This window comes from Astyanax mexicanus, chromosome 3, assembly GCF_023375975.1.
Source record: "Astyanax mexicanus isolate ESR-SI-001 chromosome 3, AstMex3_surface, whole genome shotgun sequence".
Lineage (NCBI taxonomy): Eukaryota > Metazoa > Chordata > Actinopteri > Characiformes > Acestrorhamphidae > Astyanax > Astyanax mexicanus.
The window spans coordinates 65,133,953-65,161,836 of NC_064410.1; the positions used below are offsets into that span (position 1 = coordinate 65,133,953).

Below are 27,884 nucleotides of genomic sequence, written 5' to 3' on the forward strand. Positions count from 1 at the left end.
CACACATTTTAACAGTGCTCTTCTGCACAACTCACTACAGTTACACATTCTCACCACAGAGGTCGCTAAATCCCCCAAACTTTTGGAACCTCACTTTAAGTTATGCTATTTTAGAGTCATTAATTAATCAATACTAATAGACCACTCTTCTAATATCATTTAATTATTATAGCACCTTTTGTACACAGAGGAAAAATTAAAGTACTTTATTTATGATAGTAAAGATAAAAAAACATTGTAATAAAATATAATATAACAATGAAAAACGTTTAGCAAGTTGAAATAAATATATATATATATTTTTCCTGAATAAACAATAAACAATAAAGTGTAGCATGTTCAGCTGTTTACTGTTTGCGCGCGCGTGGGTGTGTGTGTGTGTGAGAGAGAGAGAGAGAGAGAGTGTGTGTGTATTAGTGTGTGTGTGTGTGTGCGTGTAAGAGAATAAGTGTGTGTGTGTGTGTGTGAGAGAGAGAGTGTGGGAATGTTTATTAGTGTGTGTGAGTGTTTTCAGTGTGTGTGTGTGCGTGTAAGAGAATAAGTGTGTGTGTGTAAGAGAGAGTGTGTGTATTAGTGTGTAAGTGTCTGAAAGCTGCAGTCAGTTCCCGCCTCGCGCTGTCAGGTTTGGACAGGTAGCTCAGAGCCACGCCCAGCACGTCACGCAGGTAAAGGTGAAGCCGGAAGTGGATCTGCTGCAGCTCTGAAACACACAGACCCGAATGACCGAACATGCAGCTCTGAACCAGAACCAGAACCAGCAGAGTGTGCAGATCAGCGCTCAGCAGAAGATCTGAGGAAGATGAAGATGATAAAGGTGATGAAGATAAAGATGGGTTGTTTGATCCCAGCTATGCTCCTCGCGCTGCTCCTCACAGCCTCAGGTGAGTCAAACCTCCGAGCTTTCATCATCCAGCTCTGATCACCAATCACCAATCAATACACCTGATCACACTGTCTTTATTAACCACAGATTCATCAGTTATTGATTGAGGATTTTGTCTTGTGATTATGTTTTTATTTCCTGATGAACAACTTAAATACAGCTTCATTTGTAGCTGTATTACCTTAAATTATTACTAATGCTTTTTAACCTTAGAGAACGTTATAAGAATCAATATTGCACTATTGTCTTCCGTCTTACGTATGCACTATTGTCTTACGTATGTTTATTGTGTCTTGTTGTATTGTACATATAGTGTCTCCCACTCTTTTATATTATATATCTATTTCTCCCCCACACCACTGCACCTTGTTTTTGTCTCATGTATGTCTATTTGTGTCCCTGCTGTATTGTACACATAGTATCTCCTATTCTTTCTTTTATTATATCTATTATCTGTACTTGCTGTAAAATTGGGAAGGAGAGTAACGTAATTTCAGTTCTCTGTATGTCCTGTACATATGCAGTACTCACAATAAAACTACTTGACTTGACTAAGAACGTTTAGCAACATTTTGGAAAGGGTTCAGGAACGTTAGTCTGTAACTTTACAGAAACAATGTTCCAGGAACGTTCTGAAAACGTTTCCCATAATAATGGTTTGCATCCCAGTGTTATTAAGAACGTTTCACACCTAACTAACGTTCCCAGCTAGATAAATACCAACATTATGGAAACGTTAAAAGGAACATTACCAAGACTAAACATTTAAAACACTGACACAAGTAACGTTTCTCAAATAACGTAATGTTTCAAGAACCTCTAGAATACTTGACAGATTTAACACTTTATGAACAAGAAATGAAACATTCATAAATGTTGTTCTACTAACCAGAAAATATTAGGTGGGCTTTATTTAATGTTGTCTAGAGGCGGTTAATAGTCAGATGTTTAAAGATTTTAAATGGGGAGTTGAGCTCCTCTACACTCAATAATAATAATAATAATAATAATAATAATAATAATAATAATAATAATAATAATAATAATAATAATAACAATAATAATAATAATAATTAATAGATTTCATTGTTTAAATGTCAGTTTTTACACTCCAGGAACACAGAGCAAGTTATATGAATAAAGTACAAATAATACATAGTTTCTGTCCAATGAAAACTTCACAGTAGAGAGATAAAACCTTCTTAACTTTTAATGAAAGTCAATGTAGAAAGAGTTTATTTCAGGTAGTTTTTGATCATTTCTATTGGTCCATTCATCAATAAATCTGTATATGGTGTAAGGGATACTTAATTGTGCGTTTAATATATGTAGTACACATATCAGTGGTTGTGAGTTTAGGAGTAAGAAGTGCTGAAATAAACACATTAGGGAAGTATTCTTTAATAACAAGAAGAAATCTAAGCCTCGAGGGATATCATACTGTACTTGTTTACCTAGTGTGTGTGTGTGTGTGTGTGTGTGTGTGGATATTTAAATACACACAGAATTGGTTATTAGTTTAGTGTAAAGATTGGTGTCAGAAGTGGTTCATTTAGTGTTGTTTAAACCCCGTCCACTAGATGGCAGTGTTGTTCTGTGGTTCTGTGGGATAATTGAGTTCTATGGGAGGAATTGAGCTATTTAGGTGCAGTTCATTGAGTTCTAGGGGGTAATTGAGTTCCATTGATGTGGTTAATTGTGTTCTGTTGGGGGTAATTAGTTTCTATCTGCGGTTAATTAGCACATTTGGGAGTAACTGAGTTCTATAGTGGGGGTTGAATGATTTCTATTGGGGGATTATTGATTTCTGTTTTATTGATGGGTGAGAATTGAAATTGATTTCTATGGTGGGGTAAATTAAGTTCTATGGGGGGTTAATTAGGTCCTTTTTAGTGGGTATGCTAATTGGCTATGCTAAATTGTAAAGAAATTGGGTAACATGGAAAAAAAACGTATTTTTGTTTACATTTAGTCTTAAATCTGGATTTTTTTTTTAAAACTGCCTTTTCCTGATGTTCAGCAAAAATCCCACACTGACCTAACAGATCTGTATTATTAGCATTATGCTAACAGGTGAGAGAGAGTGCTCGGAGTAAAGTTCTGTACTGTAAGAGGGTTTGGACTCGGTTCTGATGATCTGGGTTTTGGGAACAGTGGAAAGTTCTGAAGCCTGAGGGGTTGGTCCTGGATCAGGACTGGGAATCACTGCTGTATTCCAGTATAACCAGTACAGGAGAGTATCTGGAGTAGAGCTGGGTCTGGTTAATCAGTAATCTGCTTTTATAAAATCTGTTATTTCTGTTTTGCATAAATGTGTAACAGATGAAGGAGGTTCTCTCCTGCGGGGGGTCTGGCCCGCGGGTCCGTGTTCTGACCCAGTATCACAATACTGAGAGAAACCAGTCTGGAGCTCCATCAATCATTAACCACCAATCTGTTACTGAGGGAGATCAGGAGAACATTCTCCATTAGCATCACAATCCCGGCCATAACATTACAACCACCAGCAGGGATGAGGATTTCATCCTGTAACATATCTATGTGGGAGGGGTCTCCTGCACTGAATGTGGAGCTAGTCGCGTGGACAAGCTGCCGGTCACCATCATTACCCACAACTGCACTGCACTGCACTGTCCACTGGGGGCAGTAATATTAGCTTCTTTGGTCCCTCCACTGGCTGCCACTGGTGTTCCCTCCTGTCCACTGGCATTACCCTCACTGGTGATACTGGTGGTACTTCCCGTCCTTGGCATTCCCTCTACTGACATTTCTCTCTGTCATTGGCGTTTCTTGTCATCACTGGTACTTCTTGCTGTCGCTGGCGTTTCTTGCTGTCATTGGCATTTCTGGCTGTCATTGGCCTTCCTCTTATTGGCGTTTCTTGCTGTCATTGGCATTCCCTCCACTGGCGTTTCTTGCTGTCGCTGGCATTTCTGGCCGTCATTGGCGTTCCTCTTATTGGCGTTTCTTGCTGTCATTGGCGTTCCCTCCACTGGCGTTTCTTGCTGTCGCTGGCCTTTCCTCCACTAACTCTTTTCCCTGGTGTCTTGCTGTCCCTAGCGTTTCTTGCTGTCAGTGGCATTCCCTTCAGTGGCATTTCTTGTTATTGCTGGCACTTCTTTTATTTTAAATAAATGCACAAAAAAGGTAAAAACATTTAAGGCAATTATGAGTTGGGCATTTGTACAGTCAGTAAGTTATGTAATGTTTGTGAGTTAGTAAGTCTATGTTTGATTGTTAGTAAAAATATAATAAATTTAAAGACATGTAGACAATAATATAGTGGACATTGATATTAAGCGGTAGATTGAGCTGCTGGTGTTTGAAGGCAGTTCCTGCACTGGTCCGGAGCCCCGCCCAATCAGTAACTGTTCAAACAGAAGCACAGATACGCTCCGGCTGATGCAGGGAAAGGTACTGAACATACTGCAGTGCTGCTGATTCATACCGGGCGAGCGAGGGATCACTTTTATTTATTCACCTTGTCCTGTGTGGGTGTACGCTCTTATTTGCATATGTGATAGTAGTGTTGTAGTTTTCCATGTAAACCGTTCACTACTGTTCCACATCCCGACACACTACTCACACTGTTTACCTGTCCCTTACCCCTAAAACACCTGTAAACAGGGGCGGGGCTTCCTGCAGCTTCAGTATAATGCATGTGCTGATGTGTTCACTTTTTCATTTATTTTATTAATTTAAACTTTAATCTAAACAAGCACGTCGTTAAGATCAAGTTCTTACTTACAAAAACAGCCTGTCAACAAACAAACAAACTAACTGTTATTACGAAAATAAATAGTAAAACAGTAGATTTAAAACAGCCATTTTATAATAAAGCAGATGCATGTACAGTATCAGTAAAACGTAACTGAATGCTTTATGCTTTTAGAGAAGTGCTTTAATTTAAGCCACAGAGTGCAGTTTCTGCAGGAAATATGAGAATTCAGCAGTGTTGCCATAGTGATGTTGCTATTCTTTGGTGGTTGCTATAGTGTTGCTACGGTATCCAGGGTGATGTGTGGTGGTATCTCAAGGGGTAGCAATGGTGTTGCTCACTGATTGCTGTGGTATCTGGATTGGTTGATATGGTGTTTATTAAGTGATTGCTTACTTATGTTATTGTAATGTTTTATGCTAATTTGGCAGTGGTAGCTTGAAATAATGGTCTGTAGAGAAGTATTAATAATTACATTAATAATAAAAGTAACCTTCTTTACGGGCCTGGTCTCTGTTCATTGCTATCTCGGTAACACAGGTGCCGTGCCGAGCCGAGCGTACACCCCCACTTATTACACACACATGAACACACAGCAGCACAAACCCAACTTTTACATCAACAATAAACAGAATAGTAAATAAAATAACATTGCTGTTCCCGTAAATGAGCTGCTGGAGCTCCTTCACAGCGTCAACCAGCAGCTCAGTTTCCTCTGCTGAGAAGAGTTTGTTGAACACGTCCAGGTAGCTGCACCGTTACAATAGCAATCCACCAAAGTCAGAGCTCACCTGACTCTTAAAGGTAATTATTAGCAAATAGGAATAAAGACATGCTGATTGGTTTATTTCACATTACGCTCAAAATTAATCACACCCATGATCAAGAGAATTAGTACATAACTTTTGCTTGGTGTTTCGATGAGTGAAAGGTGTACTTTTCCTGTCATTACAATAACAAAGACACACTGACACACCTTAAATCAAACCACATGGTGCACGGCTCACCTATAGATCACTAAAATAGGGCTCAATATGTTCTCTGAGACATTGTTAAATTCAACAATTTAAAAGTTAATTTAATTCTGTCAGTATAAATGTGTATGATTTCTAGCCTTTATAAAAAATAGTTTATTTAGCAGGTCTTCCTGTTTATAGAGAATGTTCTATCTGTTTGCTGAAGCTGAAGGTCTACAGTTCTACCGTTCCTCAGAGCGTTTGTGAAATCGATATCCGTCAGGTTCAGACATGTGAGGAACTCAGGCTCTGACAGTGCAGAACTGACACTGCTGCATTCCTTTACCTCACACTTCAGAGCGTGGTGTGATGTCACACCTGAGTTAGTGGCATTTTTGTTCAACATTAGCATAACTTTAACATTAACATTTAACTGTTTATAGGAAATGTTTTGATGTTTAGTTTAGTTATATACACTAGAGTTTACCACAACTGGTTTAACAAAAAATGTTTTTATCTAGTGTTTAATGGCAAATCCAACCAAAATTATATCCCACTTTTTATGTCCCAGGTAATTGTTAGTGATACCTGTTGAAAACAATACATTTATACAGTGACAGTGCCTTTATGCAGACAATGCCCTGAATAAAGGGCACCAAAAAAATCACAATCATAGTGATCATTGTAATATCCTACGGTGGCGTGTAGCAATAATCACACTGGTGCCGTTTCTTTGGCTTCGTGCCCTTTATTCTCCAACGCTAACACAACAGCTTCTACACATGAACTCCCTCTGTAGCTTGTGTCTCTCTATTTATATCCCTGTAGATATATCACTATACTGAGAAGGTAGCTCCCCCTAGAGGCGTTAACCATAAATGTTAAGACATGTCATTCAGTCTACCACATCCCTCCCCTCTAGATTAAACTACTTGTATTACTCTTACTAGCCATTTACACTAGACATGCTGGAACTCCCAAGTAACCCGTAACTATCACAGCTACTTACTATAACTTCTTTAACACATATGCCATACATATGATTGATTTTTTTTGTTTGTTTGTTTGTTTGTTTTTTTTTTTTTTTCATACAACACACATAACATATTTAACTAGGGAATTGGGTTGACTACCGCATCCCAGTGAGGTTCCAGGACGCATTCTTGTCCTGTGGCTGGGGAACTCACTACTAACTATGTATAGTCCTTCAAGTACTCTGGAGCTTTCCTCGCTCTCTGAGATCTTCTCACAGCTGGTGAGTCAATTGCAGGTGAAGACTCAGACTGCTTCACAGTTGCATCTGCTGCCTTGCTGTCAGCAGAACCAGTGGATACGTCTGCCTCAGGTACTACCTGAAGTGGTGGTTCAGGAACGTCCTCCTCAGGCAAGATGTCAGGCAACTCCCCTGGTAACAACTCCTGTGTGGTGGAACTCCTAACACGTACTTGGTCGATGTGTCGTCTCACAACTTGTCCATTTCCTAAAGTAACTTGGAAAGACACAGGGCCTGTCTTCTCTGTTATTTCTCCTGGTACCCAGGCTGGACCTGAGCCAAAGTTGCGAGTGTAGACCAAGTCTCCCTCTCCAAGTATTCTCCCTCGAGCATGCATGTCATGATAACCTTTTTGTTTCTTTTGTTTGTCATGTATCCTGTTCCTGAAGTCTGGATGTATTAAGTCCAGTGTTGACCTCAACTTCCTACCACACAACAGCTCCGCTGGTGACTTGCCAGTTGTAGATTGGGGTGTTATGCGATAGCTGAACAGAGCTCGGGACATTCTAGCTTCAATAGAGTCTCCTGCCATCTTCTTCATGAGTGACTTAAACGTCTGCACGGCCCTCTCTGCTAAGCCATTAGAAGAAGGATGGTATGGTGCAGTTGTGATGTGACGTATACCATTCTTTTCAGCAAACTCTTGGAACTGTTCACTCGTAAAACAGGTACCATTATCTGACACTATGATTTCAGGTATGCCATGTTGACTGAAACTCTTTCTAAGACATTCAATGGTAACTGCAGATGTAGAGCTACTCACAGAATATGCGTCGATCCACTTTGAGTACGCATCCACGATGATCAGGAACATTCTTCCCATCCATGGACCCGCATAATCGATGTGGACTCTCCTCCATGGTTTATCAGGAACGTCCCAGGGATGTAATGGGGCCACTGGAGGACTGTTCCGGTTTTCCTGGCAGGTCACACACTCTTTTACCAGCGCCTCCACCTCTGCATCGATGTTTGGCCACCACATGTAACTTCTTGCCAACCCTTTCATTCGGGTGATGCCGGGGTGTGCTTGGTGTAATTGTTTCAGTAAGGCATTGCGTCCAGGTAGGGGAACAACAACACGTCCTCCCCACAGGATACATCCTTCCTGGGTGCTGAGCTCATCCTGGCGTCGGACGTATGGAATGAACTCAGGACTGTTCACCTTTGGCCAGCCTCGCAAGATGTATTCACGCACTCTTGCTAGCACAGGGTCTTTGTCCGTCCACTTCTTGATTTGCTGTGCGTTTACCAGTTGTACGCCAATGTCTTCAAACAACAGCACTCTCTCCTCCTCCTCAGGCGTGCTCTCTTTTTTTCCATCCAAGGGTAGTCTACTCAGTGCGTCAGCGTTCGTATGGTCCCGGCCAACCTTGTAGATGATGGTGTACTCATACGCTGCTAACGTGACTGCCCATCTCTGGATCCTAGAAGATGTCATCTGTGGTATGGCTCTCATTTCACTGAACAGTGAAATTAGTGGCTTGTGATCAGTCACTATAACGAACTGTCTCCCATACAGGTATTTATGGAACTTTTTCACTCCAAAAACTACTGCAAGTCCTTCCTTATCCAACTGGGAGTAGTTTTTCTCAGCTGCACTTAAAGTTCTTGAGACAAACCCTATGGGTCTCTCTGAGCCATCCACCATACGATGAGAGAGAACGGCTCCCACACCGTAGGGAGATGCATCACACGCTAAGATGAGTGGTTTGTTTGAGTCATAGTGTACTAACACACTACAGGACTGAAGTAGCAATTTGGACTCTTCAAATGCTTCCTTCTGCTTAGCCCCCCATGACCATTTCTCTTCTTTCTTCAGCAGGGTATGTAGCGGTGCCAGCAGTGTGGAGAGCTTTGGGAGAAACCTATGGTAGTAGTTCAACAAGCCCAGGTAAGCTTTTAACTCACTAACATTTTGTGGCTCCGGTGCCTCTGCGATAGCTTCCACTTTTTCTGTCAACGGGTGTAGACCACTGGCATCAATCTTGTGGCCTAGGAACTTCACCTCTTTTCCCATAAATTCACACTTGCTTCTTTTTAACCTCAAGCCGCTTTTCTCCAACCTTTGAAGTACTTCCTCCAGCGTTTTCAGGTGTTCTTGTTCATTTGGTCCTGTACAAAGTATGTCATCCAAATAAATGGCAACATTTGGAATTCCACCCAAGATACCTTCCATAGTTCTCTGGAATATAGCAGGACTGGAAGCTACTCCAAATGGTAAGCGTGTGTAGGTATACAAGCCTTTGTGTGTATTGATAGTTACATACTTTCGGGAATCTTCTTCCAGGACTACTTGTTGGTACGCATGACTCATGTCTAACTTTGTGAAGTGCTGCCCCCCGTTCAGCTGCGCAAAAAGGTCCTCCACTTTGGGAATTGGATACTGATCCACCCGCGATGCTCTATTTACCGTGAGTTTATAATCCCCACATATCCTCATGGATCCATCCGGTTTTCGCACTGGAACTATGGGCGCCGCCCACTCTGCAACTTGTACTGGTTCAATTATCTGGTCATCCAGGAGCCTCTGCAACTCGCTTTCAACCAGTGGCTTGACTGCATAGGGTACCGGTCTAGGTTTACAGAATCGTGGTTGGGCCTCCCGATCCACATTAATCTTCGCCGTGACACCCTTTAGCTGTCCTAACCCTTCTTTGAACACCTCAGCGTGTCTTTCGAGGATCCTCTCTAGCTGCCCTTTGGGCTGCAATTCCACCTTGTTCACTAACTGCTCCATCATGTCCAGCTCGTGTAGCCAACTTCGCCCTAGTAGGTTTGGTCCTTCACCTCCAACTACTACTACAGGTAAGTTCTTTTCTTTGTTTTCATATTGCACTTTCACTTGTGTCATGCCCAGCACTCCTAACTTCTCTCCTGTGTATGTTTTTAATTTCAGCGAGCAGGGCTTTAATTCTGCGGTGTCTGTTTTCTTCCACAGTCGTGTGTATTGCTGTTTGCTTAATATGGTTACTCCACAGCCAGTATCCATTTCAAATGTTACTTTCATTCCATTTACATTCATGGTGCGTGTGATGGGCGCTACCCTGGTCAGCTCTTCTGACATGCTGTAAATTGTGTGAAAACTCATGTCCTCTGTATCACTTTCTCCCTCCCCTCTAAGTTGATTCGCACGCTGCTCTTTTCCTGGGCCCTTGCATTCGCCTTTTTGCCCTTTGAACGTTGCCTTCCGCACATGTGAATTGCCCGCCATTGACCTACAAGCTTTCTTAATGTGCCCTCGCTTGCCACAATTATGACACAGCTCAGTGGCAAACTTGCATGCAGCGGCATTGTGCTGGCCTTTGCAGCGATAACAACTGGAGAATTTGCGATGAGTTTTGTCAGCAGACACTTTGTGGACACCTACTTGAGACTTCGACACACGTGCATGCAGTGCTGCGTCCTCAGCCAGCCTCCCTTGCATTTCTTGCACATCTTTTGACGCCGATTCCATAGCCTGGCATAAGTCCAAAGCCTTCTCAAAAGTCAGTTTCGTTTCAGATAAAAGTCGCCGTTGCATTCGGTCATCATTCACTCCACACACCAATCTGTCCCTTAACATTTCTGACAATGCATCTTTGTAGTCACAATGTACTGCTAACTTCCTCAATTCAGCCACATACTCAGCTATCGACTCGCTGCTCTTCCGTATGCGTGAATTAAATTTAAATCTTTGCACAATTTCACTCGGAGCGGGGCTGAAATGCTTCTTAAGCTCAGCAGTAAGCTGGTCATACGTTTTTGCTTTCGGCAATTCAGGACTGACTAAATTCCTCAGCAAGCTATAAGTAGTAGCCCCAACTCCACTTAACAGTACAGCCTTCCGTCTTTCTGGCTCTGTAATATCATTAGCTTCGAAGAAAAAGTCCAACATTTCACTATATTCCTCCCAAGACTGAGTAGCATTATCAAACGGGGTTACCGTCCCGATTACAGCCGCCATACTTGCTTGCCGCTGTGGTGGTGAAACTCCGTGCACCTCTTAAAAATTGGAACTGCTGGATTTACTGGAGCTCGCTCCTCCGTGACTCGTCTGAGAACTTTTTAAATCCGTTAAATCCTCGTCGCCAATTGTGTAATATCCTACGGTGGCGTGTAGCAATAATCACACTGGTGCCGTTTCTTTGGCTTCGTGCCCTTTATTCTCCAACGCTAACACAACAGCTTCTACACATGAACTCCCTCTGTAGCTTGTGTCTCTCTATTTATATCCCTGTAGATATATCACTATACTGAGAAGGTAGCTCCCCCTAGAGGCGTTAACCATAAATGTTAAGACATGTCATTCAGTCTACCACAATCATATTCGGGGGCGTTGCCTGGCCTGGGCTTCCAGCACCCTGAAAATATTTTTAACAAGCCCCGAGCGTAATGTTTGTAGCAAAGTCACCTATGTGTCTGACTGTTACTGTATGAGATGATCCTCAGGTCATTAATCACTCCTGCAGTTTACAGTGTGAACTCTTCAGTCCAGGTCAAAGACAGGATTAAAGTGCTAAAACCATGAGACTCTAAACTCAAACCTCCAGGATGAGGCTCAGGATTTGCTGCTGTAAACTGCTGCAGTTGAGCCTGATGGTTTTTGCTGATTAGCTGTTAAGTGAAGCTGTAGAAGCGAAAGTGACTCAGTCTATCTGTGAAAAAATCTACAACCTGATTAACCAGTAAAAAAAACCCTATCTCCCAGCCTGAAGCCTGTCTAAAAAAACACCCCTTCACTTACCATACTCCAGCCATATACACACAGATCTGGAAAAAATGAAGAGAGCACTTCAGTTTCTGAATCAGTTTCTCTGATTTTGCTATTTATAGGTTTATGTTTGAGTAAAATAAACATTGTTGTTTTATTAATTTAACATTAACATTCTTAATTCTAAATTAACATCATTTATTTGCAGAGAGAAATGGCTGAAATACCAAAAAAACCTGCAGAGCTTTCAGACCTCAAATAATGCAAAGAAAACAAGTTTATACTCATACTTTTTTAAGAGATCAGAAATCAATATTTGGTGGAATAACCCTGGTGTTTGATTACAGTTTTTATGCATCTTGGCATCATGTTCTCCTCCACCACTTTTGGATAACTTTATGCTGCATTACTCCTGGTGCAAAAATTCAATCTGTTCAGTTTGGTTTGATGGCTTGTGATCATCCATCTTCCTCTTGATTATATACTAATTTGGTAAAATCAAAGAAACTCATCATTTTTAAGTGATCTCTTTATTTTTTTCCAGAGCTGCATATATAGTCCTTGTAAGTTACTGTTTGTGAAATAGACAAACAGCCTCTTTTTGAGCTGCAGATGCTGTAGCATTGCCGATTAGCATCACAGCACTAACGCTTGGAGGAAAGCGCAGCCTTGTGCTGATCCACATCACCCTAGGAGTGATGAGGGGAAAGAGAGAGCACCATCTACTGTACTGTACCCACCCAGAGAGAGCAAGGACAACTGTGCTCTCTTAGGGCTCCGGCAGCTCATGGCAAGCTGCATTACCAGGATTCGAAATTCGATTAAAGTGGCACTGCTGGACTACTCTGAGCAGTAGTATATTCCTGTCGCAAGAATACCTTAAAATATTGTGATATAATTTTCAAGACAAATCGCTCAGCCAAAAAAAGACCAAAATTATCATATTTGACCCATAACTGTTTCCATAGGGCTGTTAGATTATAATCTGTTATTATAATTCCTGTAAAACAGGAAGCTGAGTTTATGATAGTGGCGTATCTCAGTATGTGCTGAATAATGATTCAGTGGTTTTAATAAAGCTGATATTGTGTTTTATTTGTACAGAGTGTCTCCAGATCAGCGTCCAGCTTGATAAAGACTCTACAGTAACGCTGTCCACCTTGCTGAGCCAGGATCAGTGCAGCATCTGTGTGATTAATGATCAGACTGGTCCAGACTGCTCTACCTCCCAGATCATCAGCCCCAGTGAGACCATTAACTCCACCCTGCTGCTGAACTGCTCCCAGCCCTACACCTCCGTCTCCGTCCTGATCCGGAGCAGAATCGGTGAGAATTTACCCAAAATACATTTACATACATATTACACTGTATTCTGTTCTGTGCTTAATCCGGTTAATTTCAGTTTGACACTATAGTTTAGTGACTGAGAGACTAACTTAAAAATGATGAGTTTCTTTGATTTTACCAAATTGAAAACCTCTGGAATATAATCAAGAGGAAGATGGATGATCACAAACCATCAAACCACCAAACTGAACTGCTTGAATTTTTACACCAGGAGTAAAGCAGCATAAAGTTATCCAAAAGCAGTGTGTAAGACTGGTGGAGGAGAACATGATGCTAAGATGCATAAAAAAACTGATTAAAAACCAGGGTTATTCCACCAAATATTGATTATTTCTGAACTCTTAAAACTTTATGAATATGAACTTGTTTTCTTTGCATTATTTGAGGTCTGAAAGCTCTGCATCTTTTTTGTTCTTTCAGTCATTTCTCATTTTCTGTAAATAAATGCTCTAAATGAGAATATTTTTATTTGGAATTTGGGAGAAATGTTGTCTGTAGTTTATAGAATAAAACAACAATGTTCATTTTAACAAACAGCTCAAATATAAACCTATAAATAGAAAAAATAGAGAAACTGATCAGAAATTGAAGTGCTAAAGTGAAAAACACCTTGAAATATCGTGATATTATTTTAGGGCCATATCGCCCAACCCTGGAGTGGACACGTGTTTGGTGGGAATAAAAAGTGGGAAACGTAATTTCTGTGTAAAGCTCTATAAATATTATGAGTAGATAAAATGATGATGAGTACAGTGATGAGTACAGTGTTGATGACTATAGTGTTGATGACTATAGTGTTGATGACTATAGTGTTGATGACTATAGTGTTGATGAGTATAGTGGTGATGAGTATAGTGGTGATGAGTATAGTGGTGATGAGTATAGTGGTGATGAGTATAGTGATGAGTATAGTGATGAGTATAGTGTATAAAGGTGATTTATTGTTGCAGTGTGCAGTAAGAGCTCCTGTTCTCCGGGGGTCGGTGGGGTTCTGGACCCGTTCCTCTTGGGGTTCAGCAGGACGCTGGTGTGGGATCTGAGGGCTCCGGTGGACGCGGCGCTGGTGGTGGAGTTCCCCGGCGGGGGGCTGCAGAAGGTGGGGGACGGGGGACGCTGTGAGGATGGGTACCAGTACTCTGTGGACACCAGCGGGTCGGGGGACGGGACCCAGCTCCAGAGGTTCTGCAGGAACGGTTCTGTAGATCATCTAGAACTCCGGAACCAGGCCAACGTCACCATTACCGTCTCACCACAGGAGCAGCTCAACCCCCCCCTGTTCACAGTCACACCAACCACCCTGCAGAAGAGTACGTACCTCATCATCATCATCATCATCTTCTTCTTCATTTTCATCATCCTTATCATCCTCCTCTTCCTCTTTATCTGCATCTTTTTTTAACTTCATCTTTATCTTTATCCTCCGCTTCATCTTCCAATTAGAAATTAATAAAAAAAAACTAAGTGATTTTATTGTTGTATAAAATCCTGAATAAATCATATATACTATAACGAGAGAGAGAGGGTGGTTTTTGGTGTTTATGTTATAAATGCGTTTATATTTTATTTTCAGAGGGTCGTACCATGGCGGTGGTTCCTGATCCGAACACCAGCGTCACCATAAAGAAAAGCCCTCAGGGTCCGGACTGCACCGTCTGTGTGGGCGAGGGAACGTCTCGGACCTGCGGCTCCACCCAAACCCTCAGTGATGCTCAGACCACTGTGGAGTTCAGCTGCTCCAGACCTCAGGACGCTTTCACCGTGGAGATCATCAGAGACCTCGGTAACAACCAGCCTTCTTACCCTGTGATGCACTGTGTTACATATCATACTGCTTCTCCATCAGCAGCCGGAGTCTGAGAGATAGATAGAGATAGATAGATAGATAGATAGAGAGAGAGAGAGAGAGAGAGAGAGAGAGAGAGAGAGAGAGAGAGAGTGAGAGAGTGAGAGAGTGAGAGAGTGAGAGAGTGAGAGAGTGAGAGAGTGAGAGTGAGAGAGAGAGTGAGTGTACAGTAGGTCATAGAAATGCTGCACTGATTGGCTGCAGTTGGAAAAGAGGTAGTCCTATAGCTGTACGCTAACACTTTAAAAACATGTTAAAATTAAGGCCGTTGCCAAAAGCTAACCCTGAACAACAGTTAAATTAATGTTAATTGTCTGTTTTAATGTTCTAATGTTCTGTTTTAATCATGTTTTTTGTTCTGTTCTGAATCAGATTGTACAAAGAGCTGCAGTTACGACTCCATCCACTCGGACGCTTCCTTCTTCCCGGACTTCAGTAAGACGTTTATCTGGGATCTGAAAGTTTCTTCTGTAAAGTCTTTTCAGCTGGATTTTCCAGAACCAGGAATGAGGCAGATTCCCTCAGGAGACCTGTGTCCTGATAAACACACCTACAGCGTGGTGATGTACCAGCGGGGGACGGTGGGCGTGGGCACCTTCTGCAGGAACGGCACCGTCACCCGCATGCAGATTCCCTATAAGGGACGAGTTACTCTGGCGGTTCCTAAAGACACGCCCCTGATCCAATCTGACTTTATTTACTCAGAGACAACCGGTGAGTTATTCATTTATTCACTTATTTATTTATTTCATTTAATAAATAAATAGATATGCTTTGTTTTGCCTTTATATGTTCTGTATAGTAAGTAAGTAATGTTTATTAAAAGCCTCTCCGCCTCCCAATTCTGTGATACTCCTCAAACTATTAAACACATCTTACTAGACTGTGCTGCACTTTTACCCACCAGAAATAACTTTTTATAGGGTTACAAATATGATAGAACTGAAAGGTTCCACCAGCTAAAATACTTAATAATTTTCTGAAAGTCCTTCATATAAAGAAACTGATTTAAGATTTCTACAATAATCTACAATACAAAAAAGCCAAGGGTTCCAAAATCAACCTAATTATCAAGGTTCAGAATCAACTAAAAGCAAGAGAATAAAAATAAGTCTTTAAACATTCCTTAAAAACATGAACCGATGCTGAGAGTCTGATGTCAGGAGACCAGTCTCCCTTTAACTTTACTTTAGTTTGTGGAACAATCAGTATCTCTGGGCTAAAGGACTTTAGACATATTACATTATTAAATGATATAAAAGTTCAGTAATATAAGCTGAAGTCTCGTTATGAGCAGCCTGGTAGACATGAGTATCTACTTCACAGAATCGGGATGTAAATTTGACTACATAGCAGACATTTCTGGCTTCGTTTCTATGTTTTTATACCATAATTAGTCATTTAGTCGTAAACTTGAGCCAAAAGTCAATTTTATCCAATAGGAGAAGAGCTGAGGGGCATTCTTATTGCACAGTCTTTAAAGTGTCAGTGTGTATTGTTTATTTTCTATACTGAAAGCAGAAGCATTTCTGAGTGGAGAAGAATATGGATAAAATATAGTATTTAATGGTGTTTAACCAGTGTGCTGAAACCACCATCCCTGCTAATCCTAATAATATATTAATTCTAAAAACTGGGGTGTTTGGGGGCGCTTTTTGCGTGAGTTCTTCTTCTTCTGGTCATGTAACGTGTTTTTACGTACTCACAACCTCTAAAAGAGGATCTGGCTCAGTTTTACAGAACATAACCTGGAATCGGAAGGAGACCGCATCACACCCGCCCAGTTTAAAATGATTTTTCAGCATGCTCGGTGCAATTACCCATTCTCACCAGAGAGGGAGCTCAATCCCCCAAATCACAAAACTTACAGACATCAGCTTTAACCTGTAGCTTAAGATATCTGTATTAGTGGTGGTAGTAGTACTAGTGAATAAGTGTGTAGTAAAACATCAGTATTGCAGTATATCACATTGTTTTCGTTTGCGTGGCGTCAAATCTGGACATTTTTGTTGAAACGTGGTTTCTAAATAAAACTTATTTCAGTTACTGCTTCGTTAGGGTTAATAAACCTGCGGTGAAGAATATCGGTTGTTAAATTGTGTAAAACTGAAACACCAATAAATCCATAATAATTGCTGGTATTTGATTATTTAAGAGTATTTGATTCTCTTCAGAAACACAGATGCTGTGAAGGATCGTATAGCGCTTTTTTACAGATATGGAACCAGCACTGTTCTGGTTTGTAAACCTAATTTTTAACTGGTTTGCCACATTTCAACCAACAAAAGTAGGTTCCAGAACCAGTAACACTTGTTCATGGTGGGAACCGAAGAATACTAGTTTCTTAAGAGTGAATCATGACTGGTTCCGTTCACTTCCACTGTGTAGCGCCCTCTGTTGGTGACGTATCATGTGATGTTTTAGGGTTCCCCTAAAACGGGCGGAAAAATGGGCTGGTTCCCTAAGAAAACCACTACGGTTCTTATAAGCATGAACAGAACTGGTTCAAGAACCAGAAGTCTTTTGGTGGAAAAGCGCCAATAAAGAGTTGTGTTGTGATTATATCGAGTATCACAGAATCAGTATAAAAATTTGAGTGTGAGTGTTGGTGATGTTTTGAGTGTGATGTTCTCGTGCAGGTTCCGTATGGCCCGTGGTGGTCGCTACGCTTCCTCGAGGACAGTCCAGTACAGAGTTCTACAGCGCCAGCGGGATCCCCAGTGATTACGGGATGAGCTGGAGCTTCGTGGTTCCGCCGCTGCACAACTTCAGCGTAGAGTTTGTGGATCCTCAGAAGCCGGAGTGTCAGAGTAAAGAGGTTAAAGTAACGTACCTGCAGGACAGGAAGCCCCCCCTCGACAAAACCCTGACCGACGCCCAGCCGAGCAACTACCAGGGGAACTTCAACCTGTCCCTCACCAACTGTGACCTGAAGAAGAACAGCGCCTCCAGCCTCCTCCTCAAATACAGAGTATCCGTGTTCCGGAGCGGCGTTCCCTGTACGTACTCATCACTTTATTACTACATATCATTACTGTATACAGACCATATTCATAATTCATACTAAAGTCTTCATAGATTAAAGTCAGTTCAGACAGCCAAAGAGAGACAGACAGACAAAGAGAGACAGAGAAATTAATAAACACAATTCCAAATTCTAAAGATCAAAACTTTGACAAGCATATCAAGCTTCAAACTACAGCCTGATTTGCTATTGATGAAGGTTGCATATGTAAATATTAAATTATTTTAATAGTAAAATAGGATTTCATTGAATGTAATAAAACACATAATAAATATAATGAAAATGGAACATTACTATCACACACAGCTAAATATTCCGATATTTTCCGAATTTCTCCGGCCAGTGAAGCTGGCAGCCCTGTCTGACCTCAGCCTTATGAGGATTTCAGTTCCCTCATCAGTCCCTAAGTAATAATAAAAAATAATAATAATAACTAAAAATTATATATATATATATATAAAATACACTGTATGTGTATATGTATGTATATGTACATGTATGTATATATACACTCCATTTTTGCGTGCTCTGTGGGCGTAAATGCAGTGATGTAATTTGAAAATCCTTAAAAGTCTTCCGGAGTAGGATGCTCTGATGTACCCTCAGTTTGAAGCCTATTCGAGGAGAATTTTAATTGGCTACGGTATTCGGACAGGCTTCAAGACGGCGTCATGAAATCAGTTTCCGGGTCACGGAGGAGAGGAGGATCAGTAGGAAAAAGGAGACAATTTTGGGGTTTCTGGACACAGCCAGAGAGAGAGACAAATAGAGAAACAGACAGAGACCGACAGAGCAAAATAGAGAGAGACAGAGAGAGAGACAGATGGACAGAGAAGGATATAGAGAGAGACAGACAAACAGAGACATACAGAGAGAGAAAGATATCACAATGTATGCAATAATAACATTTTTATTTTGTTGCAGTAGTGTACTCTTGAAATATATATTTTTTAATTCAGTGTTTTGTCATATCGACAAGAGTATCATTATCATGTTTCACTACAACCCAGTCCATTTCACACCAGATTTATATTTAATTTATTTAATGTGTGTGTGTGTGTGTGTGTGTGTGTTCAGACCACTGCACTGTAGATCTCTCTGCAGATGCAGGTCTGAGTGTTGAGGTTGGGAGCAGGACTCCGGGCTCGTTCTGTGAGCTCAGTCTGAACTCTGTGGTTCAGGAGAAGATCACGGTTCCGTCCGGATCCAGAGCCGAGCTCTCCTTCCTCGACTGTCCGAGTACCGATCTCCTCCTCACCGTCACCAAGACCCTCGGTAACCTCCAGCGGCCGGGCGCTCACTACTACACTACTACTCACTACTACACTACTACTCACTACTACTCTACTCACTACTACACTACTCACTACTACTCTACTCTACTCACTACTACACTACTACTACACTACACTACTCACTACTACTCTACTCTCTACTACACTACTACTCACTACTACTCTACTCACTACTACACTACTCACTACTACACTACTACTCACTACTACTCTACTCTACTCACTACTACACTACTACACTACACTACTCACTACTACTCTACTCACTACTACACTACTCTACTACACTACTACTCACTACTACTCTACTCTACTCACTACTACACTACTACTACACTACACTACTCACTACTACTCTACTACTACTCACTACTACACTACTCTACTCTCTACTACACTACTACTCACTACAACACTACTACTCACTACAACACTACTACTCACTACTACACTACTCTACTCATTACTACATTATTCACTACTACACTACTACTCACTACTACTCTACTCTACTCACTACTACACTACTCACTACTACACAACTACTCACTACTACACAACTACTACACTACACTACTACACTACTCACTACTACACTACTCTACTCTCTACTACACTACCACTCACTACTTCACTACTACTCACTACTTCACTACTCTACTCATTACTACATTATTCACTACTACACTACTACTACACTACTACACTACAACTACACTACTATTCACTACTACATTACTCTACTCACTACTACACTACTCTACTCTCTACTACACTACTACTCACTACTACACTACTCTACTCTCTACTACACTACTACTCACTAATACACTACTACTCACTACTTCACTACTCTACTCATTACTACATTATTCACTACTACACTACTACTCACTACTACACTACACTACTCACTACTACACTACTACTCACTACTACATTACTCTACTCACTACTACACTACTCTACTCTCTACTACACTACTATTATTCACTACTACACTACTACTCACTGCTACACTACTCATTACTACATTACTCACTACTACACTACACTACTCACTACTACACTACTCTACTTACTACTACATTACTCTACTCACTACTCTACTCACTGCTACACTACTCACTACTTCACTACTCACTACTACACTACTCTACTCACTACTACACTACTCTACTCACTACTACACTATTCACTACTTCACTACTCTACTCACTACTACACTACTACACTACTCACTGCTACACTACTCTACTCACTACTACACTACACTACTCACTACTACACTACTACTCACTACTACACTACACTACTCACTACTACACTACACTACTCACTACTACATTACTCTACTCACTACTACATTACTCTACTCACTACTACACTACTCTACTCACTACTACACTACTACTACACTACTACTACACTACTACTCACTACTACACTACTCTACTCATTACTACATTATTCACTACTACACTACTACACTAGAGCTCTTAGAGCTTCCAGTACGGCTCGGCTCGAACCTCCATCACTCAAAACACACAGAAAACAGACATCCAGACTCTTCTCTGTGCTGCAGCAAGGTGGTGGAATGAACTTCCACTGGATGTCAGAACAGCAGAGTCACTCACGGTCTTCAAACGTCGACTGAAGACACATCTTTTCAAAGAGTTCCTAAACTAATAAAAAAAAAAAGGTTCCTAGGGTTCTAAACATGATTAAGTTCTGTGTATCTCTTGATCCTAGTCTACAAACTAGCTTTGGGTATCTTAAGTAACTTTGAAGCACTGTTGTAAGTCGCTCTGGATAAGGGCGTCTGCTAAATACCATAAATGTAAATGTAAATGTAAATGTACTACTCACTACTACATTACTCTACTCACTACTCTATATACTGCTGACCCCTGACTAACTGTATAAAAGGGATTGAAAAAAAGGAAACCATAAGAAAATTCTAAAAGACCATAAAGACAAATTGACTCAAAGTAAAGAAAGAGAAGAATTTATAAAATTCAAAATAAAGAAGAATATAATGCTCCTTGCTCTGTGTTTTTTCAGAGTGTAAGAGTTTATCCTCGTGTTTGAGGAGTGGGAATCTCCTCACCGTCCCGGCGCTGGACCCCTGCCTCCCCGTCCCCCTGCAGCAGGTCCGGTGGGACGTCCAGGTTCCTCATCAGGGTTCTGTGGAGCTGAGTTCTCCTCAGGGGACTCTGCTCCAGTCTGTTCTGGGTCAGGACTGCACTGGTTCTGTCTCTCTGCTGGTCTCTCAGAGCGACGGGTCCGGTCTCGGGCGGTTCTGTCCTCTCGGGGGACAGGGCGCCATCCAGAAGGTTCAGGTCCGCTCCAGCATCTCCATCACCACCACGACCGATCCAACAACCAGAGATCTCAGCAAGTACCTGAGAGAACCTCTGCTCAACGTCTCCTTCATCCCAGAGATCACAGGTAGGGTTTCAGAGAGTTACAATAGATTAGGAACCAGGGGCGTCGCCTGGCCTGGGCTTCCGTGGCTTTAGTACCGAATGATTATCCAGTAGCCCCGAATCATTTCATTCAGCTCAGCTGTATTATTACTGAGGAGACAGACCACTGAGCGCTGTGTGAATGCGAAATCTCTTAACGCCAATCACAGAGCCAGTTCAAGGATAAAGTTCCGCCTTTCAGGAGAAACAGCCAATCAGCTTGCTGCTGGTTTTGCACAGCGCGGTGGGATAGTAGGAAAGAGCCACCAATGAGAATGAGATATTTATGAATGTAGTGGTGTATTATAATAACGCTTTGATTTTTATGTTTTATACGATTCCAAACTCTGGTCTATATACAACCACTTTTCCTACATTCGCTCTACCATTTAATTAAACTTCTTACTGTATTTTTACCTGAAACCTAAATAATGAATTTTATTGCTTATTCTACAGGGCTTCAGTGGTATTCTTGGATAATCCTTTGATTTTCTCTTTTTATATGAATACATCCAAATATATGATTTTTTTTTTTTTTTTTCAATTTTTGCCATGCCATTAGTCCAAATTCTTTCAGTAGTCTAATTCCATGATTTTTTCATTCATTTTAAAATGTCTAGTTGTGTCTCTAGTATGAATGAATGCCATGTGAGCTGTTTTTTAGTGAAAAAAAAAGTGCTCCAGTGATCCGGTATAACACTGCTTTAGTCCAGTGGAGGAGTGGAGGATTTCAGCTCTTGTGCATGAATATTCATACAAGCAAACATGTTGCCTCTGATTGGCTTACAGCACTGCAGCAGAGAACGCATACCTACAAAATCCGCTCTATATCATAAAATCTGACGTGAACGGTGTCAATTTGACCGGTGTTCTATCGAGTTGTGCTACCTTGTCTAATCATGCTTCCCTAGTGTTTATTTAAGGTCTCTGTAAAATGCAGAATCAACCGGAGATCCGGTTTAAACCTATAGTTACTTACACGATAGCTAACGATAACTAGCTCTGTAAACTGAAGCTGTAAGCTCCTCCTTGGTTAACCAGACATATCTGTTGCTGCCCAGATTCCGCTCTCCCTGTGGGCGGTCCCGAGTCGAGGTGGGCGGGCCCATGAATACTAATTGACGGGTTGATGTAGACGCGGTGCTTTTCCTGATCGATTCGTTTTGTTTTTCTGAAAATTTTCTTTTACTAACTGCTGCAGAGAATGAGGAAGAGTTTCATCATGTGCAGCATCATAAACAACTCAGAGAGACCTGCTGTATTTCACAAACAACAAGAAAAAGTGGATTTTAGTAGAAGAAATTAATTAATTAAAATTAATTTTGTTTAATGGCTTATACTTTATAACATAGTTTATATTATCTTGATTTCTGCTTTAATAAGACTTTAAATTGTGGTCAATACATAATAAAAATGTTCAAATATAGTGGGCAAATTTTTATTCAAGTCTTTGTGTGCAGCTTAGAGGCTCTCACAGTCTCTCACCAGGAGGTACACTACCAGGAGTAGCATCTGAGAGGCTTTTAAAGGGCTGAAGGCGAAGCACTTTTACGCCCTCTTGTGGTGAAAGACTATAGTGAATAGCGTATAATCAGACCACACCTGTAATCGTTTATATATCTGCCATATCTGAGACATAATATCTCTCTCTCTCTCTTTCCTCCAGATGAAGTGATCTACACTACATCTCCACTCGTTTCCTCCCCCATCGTTCTCGCCACGCCCAACTGGCCGGCGGGGATGAAGCCGGACTCCACCGTGTCGTGGCTCATCAGCGTTCCTGAGGAACACAGCGCCGAGCTGCTCTTCATCAACATCTCCCAGCCCAGCTGCCGGCAGAGCCACGCCACCGTCACCATCCAGGAGCTGGACTCCACCCGCAAGTGGAGCTTCAGAGAGGACGAGAAGATGGAGAAATACGACGCTCAGAGCAGCTTCTACCTCAACATGTCCAACTGTGAACCAGAGCAGGGAAACTTCGCTTTCCTCACCAAGATCTCCCTGCAGAAGAAGTCCCGTAAGAACCCTTACTTACCGTCTCTTTAAATAGAACACATGTTCTCTACTGTATATTTAATTACTTGAATTTCTTGTCTCTTAATGTGTTTGAGAGCATCACTTAAAGTAAAGTAGTGAAGAGGTAGAGTTACAGGTATACAGTGCATAGTGAATATTTCAGTAATGTTCGAATCCAGATTATGAGAAGCAACAACTACTCAACTAAATAAAGATAAAAAATACTTTAAAAAGGTCAGTCTGATGAGAAAGATTTTAATATCCTGATCGTCACTGCAAAGACGATCAAAAACATTATAATGATGAAACTGGCAGTCATCAGGACCACGCCAGGAAAGGAAGAGCGAGAGTTTCCTCTGTTGTACAGGATAAATTTATCAGTTTCCAGCCTCAGAAACCACAAGTTAACAAACAGCTCCTCAGATAAGAGTATCTAAATACTTCACAGAGTATTTTAGTTTGTTTAACACTGTTTTTAAGTTACTACATGATTCATTATGTGTTCCTTCATAATCTGATAGATCACTAAGCTATTCACTGTAGTTTTACTCTGTAGGAAAACAAATAACAAAAATATTTAATGAGAAGATGTGTCCAATCTTTTGACTGGTGCTGTTTATGTCTGTGTTTATTGGTTTGTTCTGCTGTAGGGAAGCTGCTGAGCATCATTCTGGCTGTAGTTGGCGCTCTGCTGGCAGTGATGATGATTATTCTTGCAGTAGTGTGTGTGGTGGTGAGGTGAGTAATGGGTTAATCGGTGCTCTGGGGATTCGGCACTTTCCTCTGAGAGCTCTGTGATAATGCTAAGTGATGCAGCTGCAGTAACTGGCTGCAGTTGTTGAAAGAGGCGGAGTTTGGCTTCAAATGTATTGGAGGAAGCGTGCTCTGGTTCTCATAACAAAGAGAAAATGAGAAACAAGTGCTACTTTTAAAAAAGACCCTTAAATATTGTTGTATTACTAGAGTTTCTGAATCAGTTTCTCTGATTTTGCTATTTATAGGTTTATGTTTGAGTAAAATGAACATTTTTTTTATTTTATTCTATAAACTACAGACAACATTTCTCCCAAATTCCAAATAAAAATATTCTCATTTAGAGCATTTATTTACAGAAAATGAGAAATGACTGAAATAACAAAAAAGATGCAGAACTTTCAGACTTCAAATAATGCAAAGAAAACAAGTTCATATTCATAAAGTTTTAAGAGTTCAGAAATAATCAATATTTGGTGGAATAACCCTGGTGGTTTTTAATCACAGTTTTAGTTTTCATGCATCTTGGCATCATGTTCTCCTCCACCAGTCTTACACACTGCTTTTGGATAACTTTATGCTGCTTTACTCCTGGTGCAAAAATTCAAGCAGTTCAGTTTGGTGGTTTGATGGTTTGTGATCATCCATCTTCCTCTTGATTATATATATATATATATATATATATATATATATATATATATATAATATTAAGTATATAAGTTGTATATTAGGATATATAAAAGTTGTTAATATAATGTCTTTTTTTGCTTCAATAGGAAGAAGAAGCGACAGGTGAACAGGTCGTCTATCTACATTCCTAAAGGTGCGGTCTCTTTACCTGGCGACGCCACCTTCTCCACCTCCTTCCCCAAATCCCGAGTGGATAACGAGTCCCACGTTTACGACTCCATCGACGACACCATGATCTACGGTCACCTGCTAGCGGCCGACGGACAGACGGACCGGGGACCCGGACATTATAACGGACACCAGGTGGGCACCTACCACACCTTCACCGGTCCAGCGGACTCTGCGGTAGCCGAGCCCGGGTCCGAGCCAGACGGGGGGCCGGGGCACGAGAAGGACTCCTACCGTCCGTTCCTGGCGCCGTCCGATACCTTCATCCCGTCCAGACCCCGCACCCCGCTGGGCCCGCTGGACAGCATGGGCTACGAGGACCGGCGGATGGTGGATAACGAGCTCTACACCTTTAAAAACCCGGCCGACCCAAACACTATCCGCCTGTCCGCCGCAGAACCCATACGCCTACCAGAACCCGACACCGGGTCCTGGACTGGATCTGACGACGAGCCTGATCCCGAGACTCACTACGACATGGCCATGTAGGACCGGATAGAATACACACACATATAAACGGTGGAGTTCTGATCTGGGATGGGTTGGATTGCACCTTTAGAAAAATGTAAATTTTATAGATCTGACTTTTAAGACGTTTTTAAACTAAAGCAGATCCTCATCTCTACAGGTTCTGTTTGGTTTTATTTCTGTTTGATGGGTCCAGATTTTAGGCTGCGTTCACACAGAGCTGGTAAAATAGAACCCAAATCTGATTTATTTGTTCAGGTGTGATACAGGTGAACGATAAAAAACAGTGAATATGATGTTTTCAGTTCTGATTTGGGACACTTTGGTCAGTGTAACTTGAGTGAACATTTCAAAGTAGAAAATTTTATGTAAAAATGTGAGTTTTTAATCTATTTTCTCATTTCTAGTTTTTAAATTTCTGCCTCGGTATAATCCAACCTACTTTTGTTACAATAGGCAAAAAATTCTGACTGTGATGCGCAAAAATGAAAAACTAGAAATTGAAAGATGAATTTCAAAAACCCATTTATTCTTCACTATACTAAACGAAAATAAAATAAAAATTCTACACCCAAATATTTATTACACGTTGTTACACTGACCCATTCTAATACGTGGTGTTAAAATCTGATTTATATACATCACAACATCACTCTGAACAGTCTTTAAACAGCTTTAACAGAATTCATGCAAATTTTTTTTTTAAAGAAGAATAAAAAGACGAGTAGCATCACAGTGCTAACGCTCGGAGGAAAGCGCAGCGACTCGGTTTTGATACATCAGCTCACAGACGCAGCCTTGTGCTGATCCACATCACCCTAGGAGTGATGAGGGGAAAGAGAGAGCGCCATCTACTGTACTGTACCCACCCAGAGAGAGTAAGACCAACTGTGCTCTCTCAGGGCTCTGGCAGCTGATGACAAAGTCTGAAGTGGGCGTGGCTGAATAACCTGCTGTTTTTAAGGTACAGTGTTGAGCTGGAACTGAGTGATAGCTCCTGTGATGCTGAAGAAGATGAAACTGAAACTTCATGTGAAGCTCTGCTGCTCTTCAGAGAATGAGTTTCGTCAGTTTAGGATCGTGAATTTGATTAAACTAATGTCTGATGCAGATTATATTAAACAGATTACGTTATAAACAGTCTAAAATAAACATCAGATTTTGGTCATTTTTATCTGCTGTGTGAACAAAGCGTTTATCTCCTGACTTGAACGTTTTATAGACTCTTAATGTGTTTGTATATAAATTTCACACAACGTAAGGAGAACATTTGGAGAACTTTGTTAGGTGTTAACTTTGCTTTCCAAAAGTCTCACAGTGATCTGATCATCATGTTGGTAAATGTTTTTTATATTTGTAAATAATAATAATAATTATGACAGAAAATTCCAGCTGGAGCTTTTGCTGATAACTGGGTTCAGATCGATGGTCGAGGTGGTTTAAACTGGTCATTCAGGTGAATATATTGTATACTGTTAAACTAGCTGGTTATAGGATGGTTGAGCAGGTGGTTAAACTGGTTAAACTGGTAAACTGAATAGTTTAGTATTAGACCAGCTAAACCAATCAGCTCCACTCAGGAGAAAAGCTCTATAGAGTCGAGCTGCTCGGCTTTATTAAACCAGTATAATGAACTTCTGAATATTGTGTTTCTCAGAGGTATAAATATTTGATTTACTATATTTTTGACTTTTTATTTTATTTATCGTTTGAAATTCCTCATGTATATTTTCCCTTCCTTTTTACGTAATAAATGTTTAGATATTTAAGCCTCTGTGAGTATTTCTGCTGTTTTTATAGACGTTACCCTCACAGTCTTTTATGTCTTTTGCTTTTAGGGGTGTAAGAAAATATTGAGATGATCTCAAACTATCATGATGTATTGCTTTGCAACGCTGTATTGATCGTTCATGATTTAGTTAGAAGTAAAGATTGATGTCTGAAGGTTATTTTGGTGTTGTGTTTAAAGGAGCAGTAAAGCCACTCTGCTAAAGAACAGAGTTATAAGGGTGAGTTTTCAGTTAAGTTTCTCCAGCACTAAGGCTTGGTGCAGCAGCATTAGCATTAGCTGCTAACCACATCGCTAGTTCCTTTGCAGTTCAGAGGTGAGTATATTTTGGATTGCAGTCTGCGTGTTTGCCTTATTAAAACAAGCTACGTGAGATGAAGCGCTAGCTAATATCACCCTGGATTACCAGAGCACTCAGGGTTCCTCAGTATAGCGCTATCGAGTGGCATTTACGCCCCGTTAGCGCTGCGGTTAGCAGCTAATGCCAATGCTAATGCTGCTG

At 41.0% G+C, this 27,884-nt stretch overlaps 1 protein-coding gene across 1 annotated transcript; it reads left to right on the forward strand.

Annotated features, from left to right (window-relative positions):
- Positions 1–590: 590 nt before the first annotated feature.
- On the forward strand, positions 591–27,362 carry cdcp1b (CUB domain containing protein 1b). Its single transcript, XM_022662216.2, has 11 exons — positions 591–881; positions 12,625–12,846; positions 13,818–14,174; positions 14,438–14,647; positions 15,083–15,424; positions 17,350–17,709; positions 18,813–19,010; positions 21,095–21,481; positions 23,165–23,515; positions 24,165–24,252; positions 25,044–27,362. The coding sequence occupies exons 1-11, from the start codon at positions 800–802 to the stop codon at positions 25,612–25,614; spliced, it is 3,168 nt and encodes a 1,055-aa protein (XP_022517937.2). The 5' UTR covers positions 591–799; the 3' UTR covers positions 25,615–27,362.
- Positions 27,363–27,884: the final 522 nt, after the last annotated feature.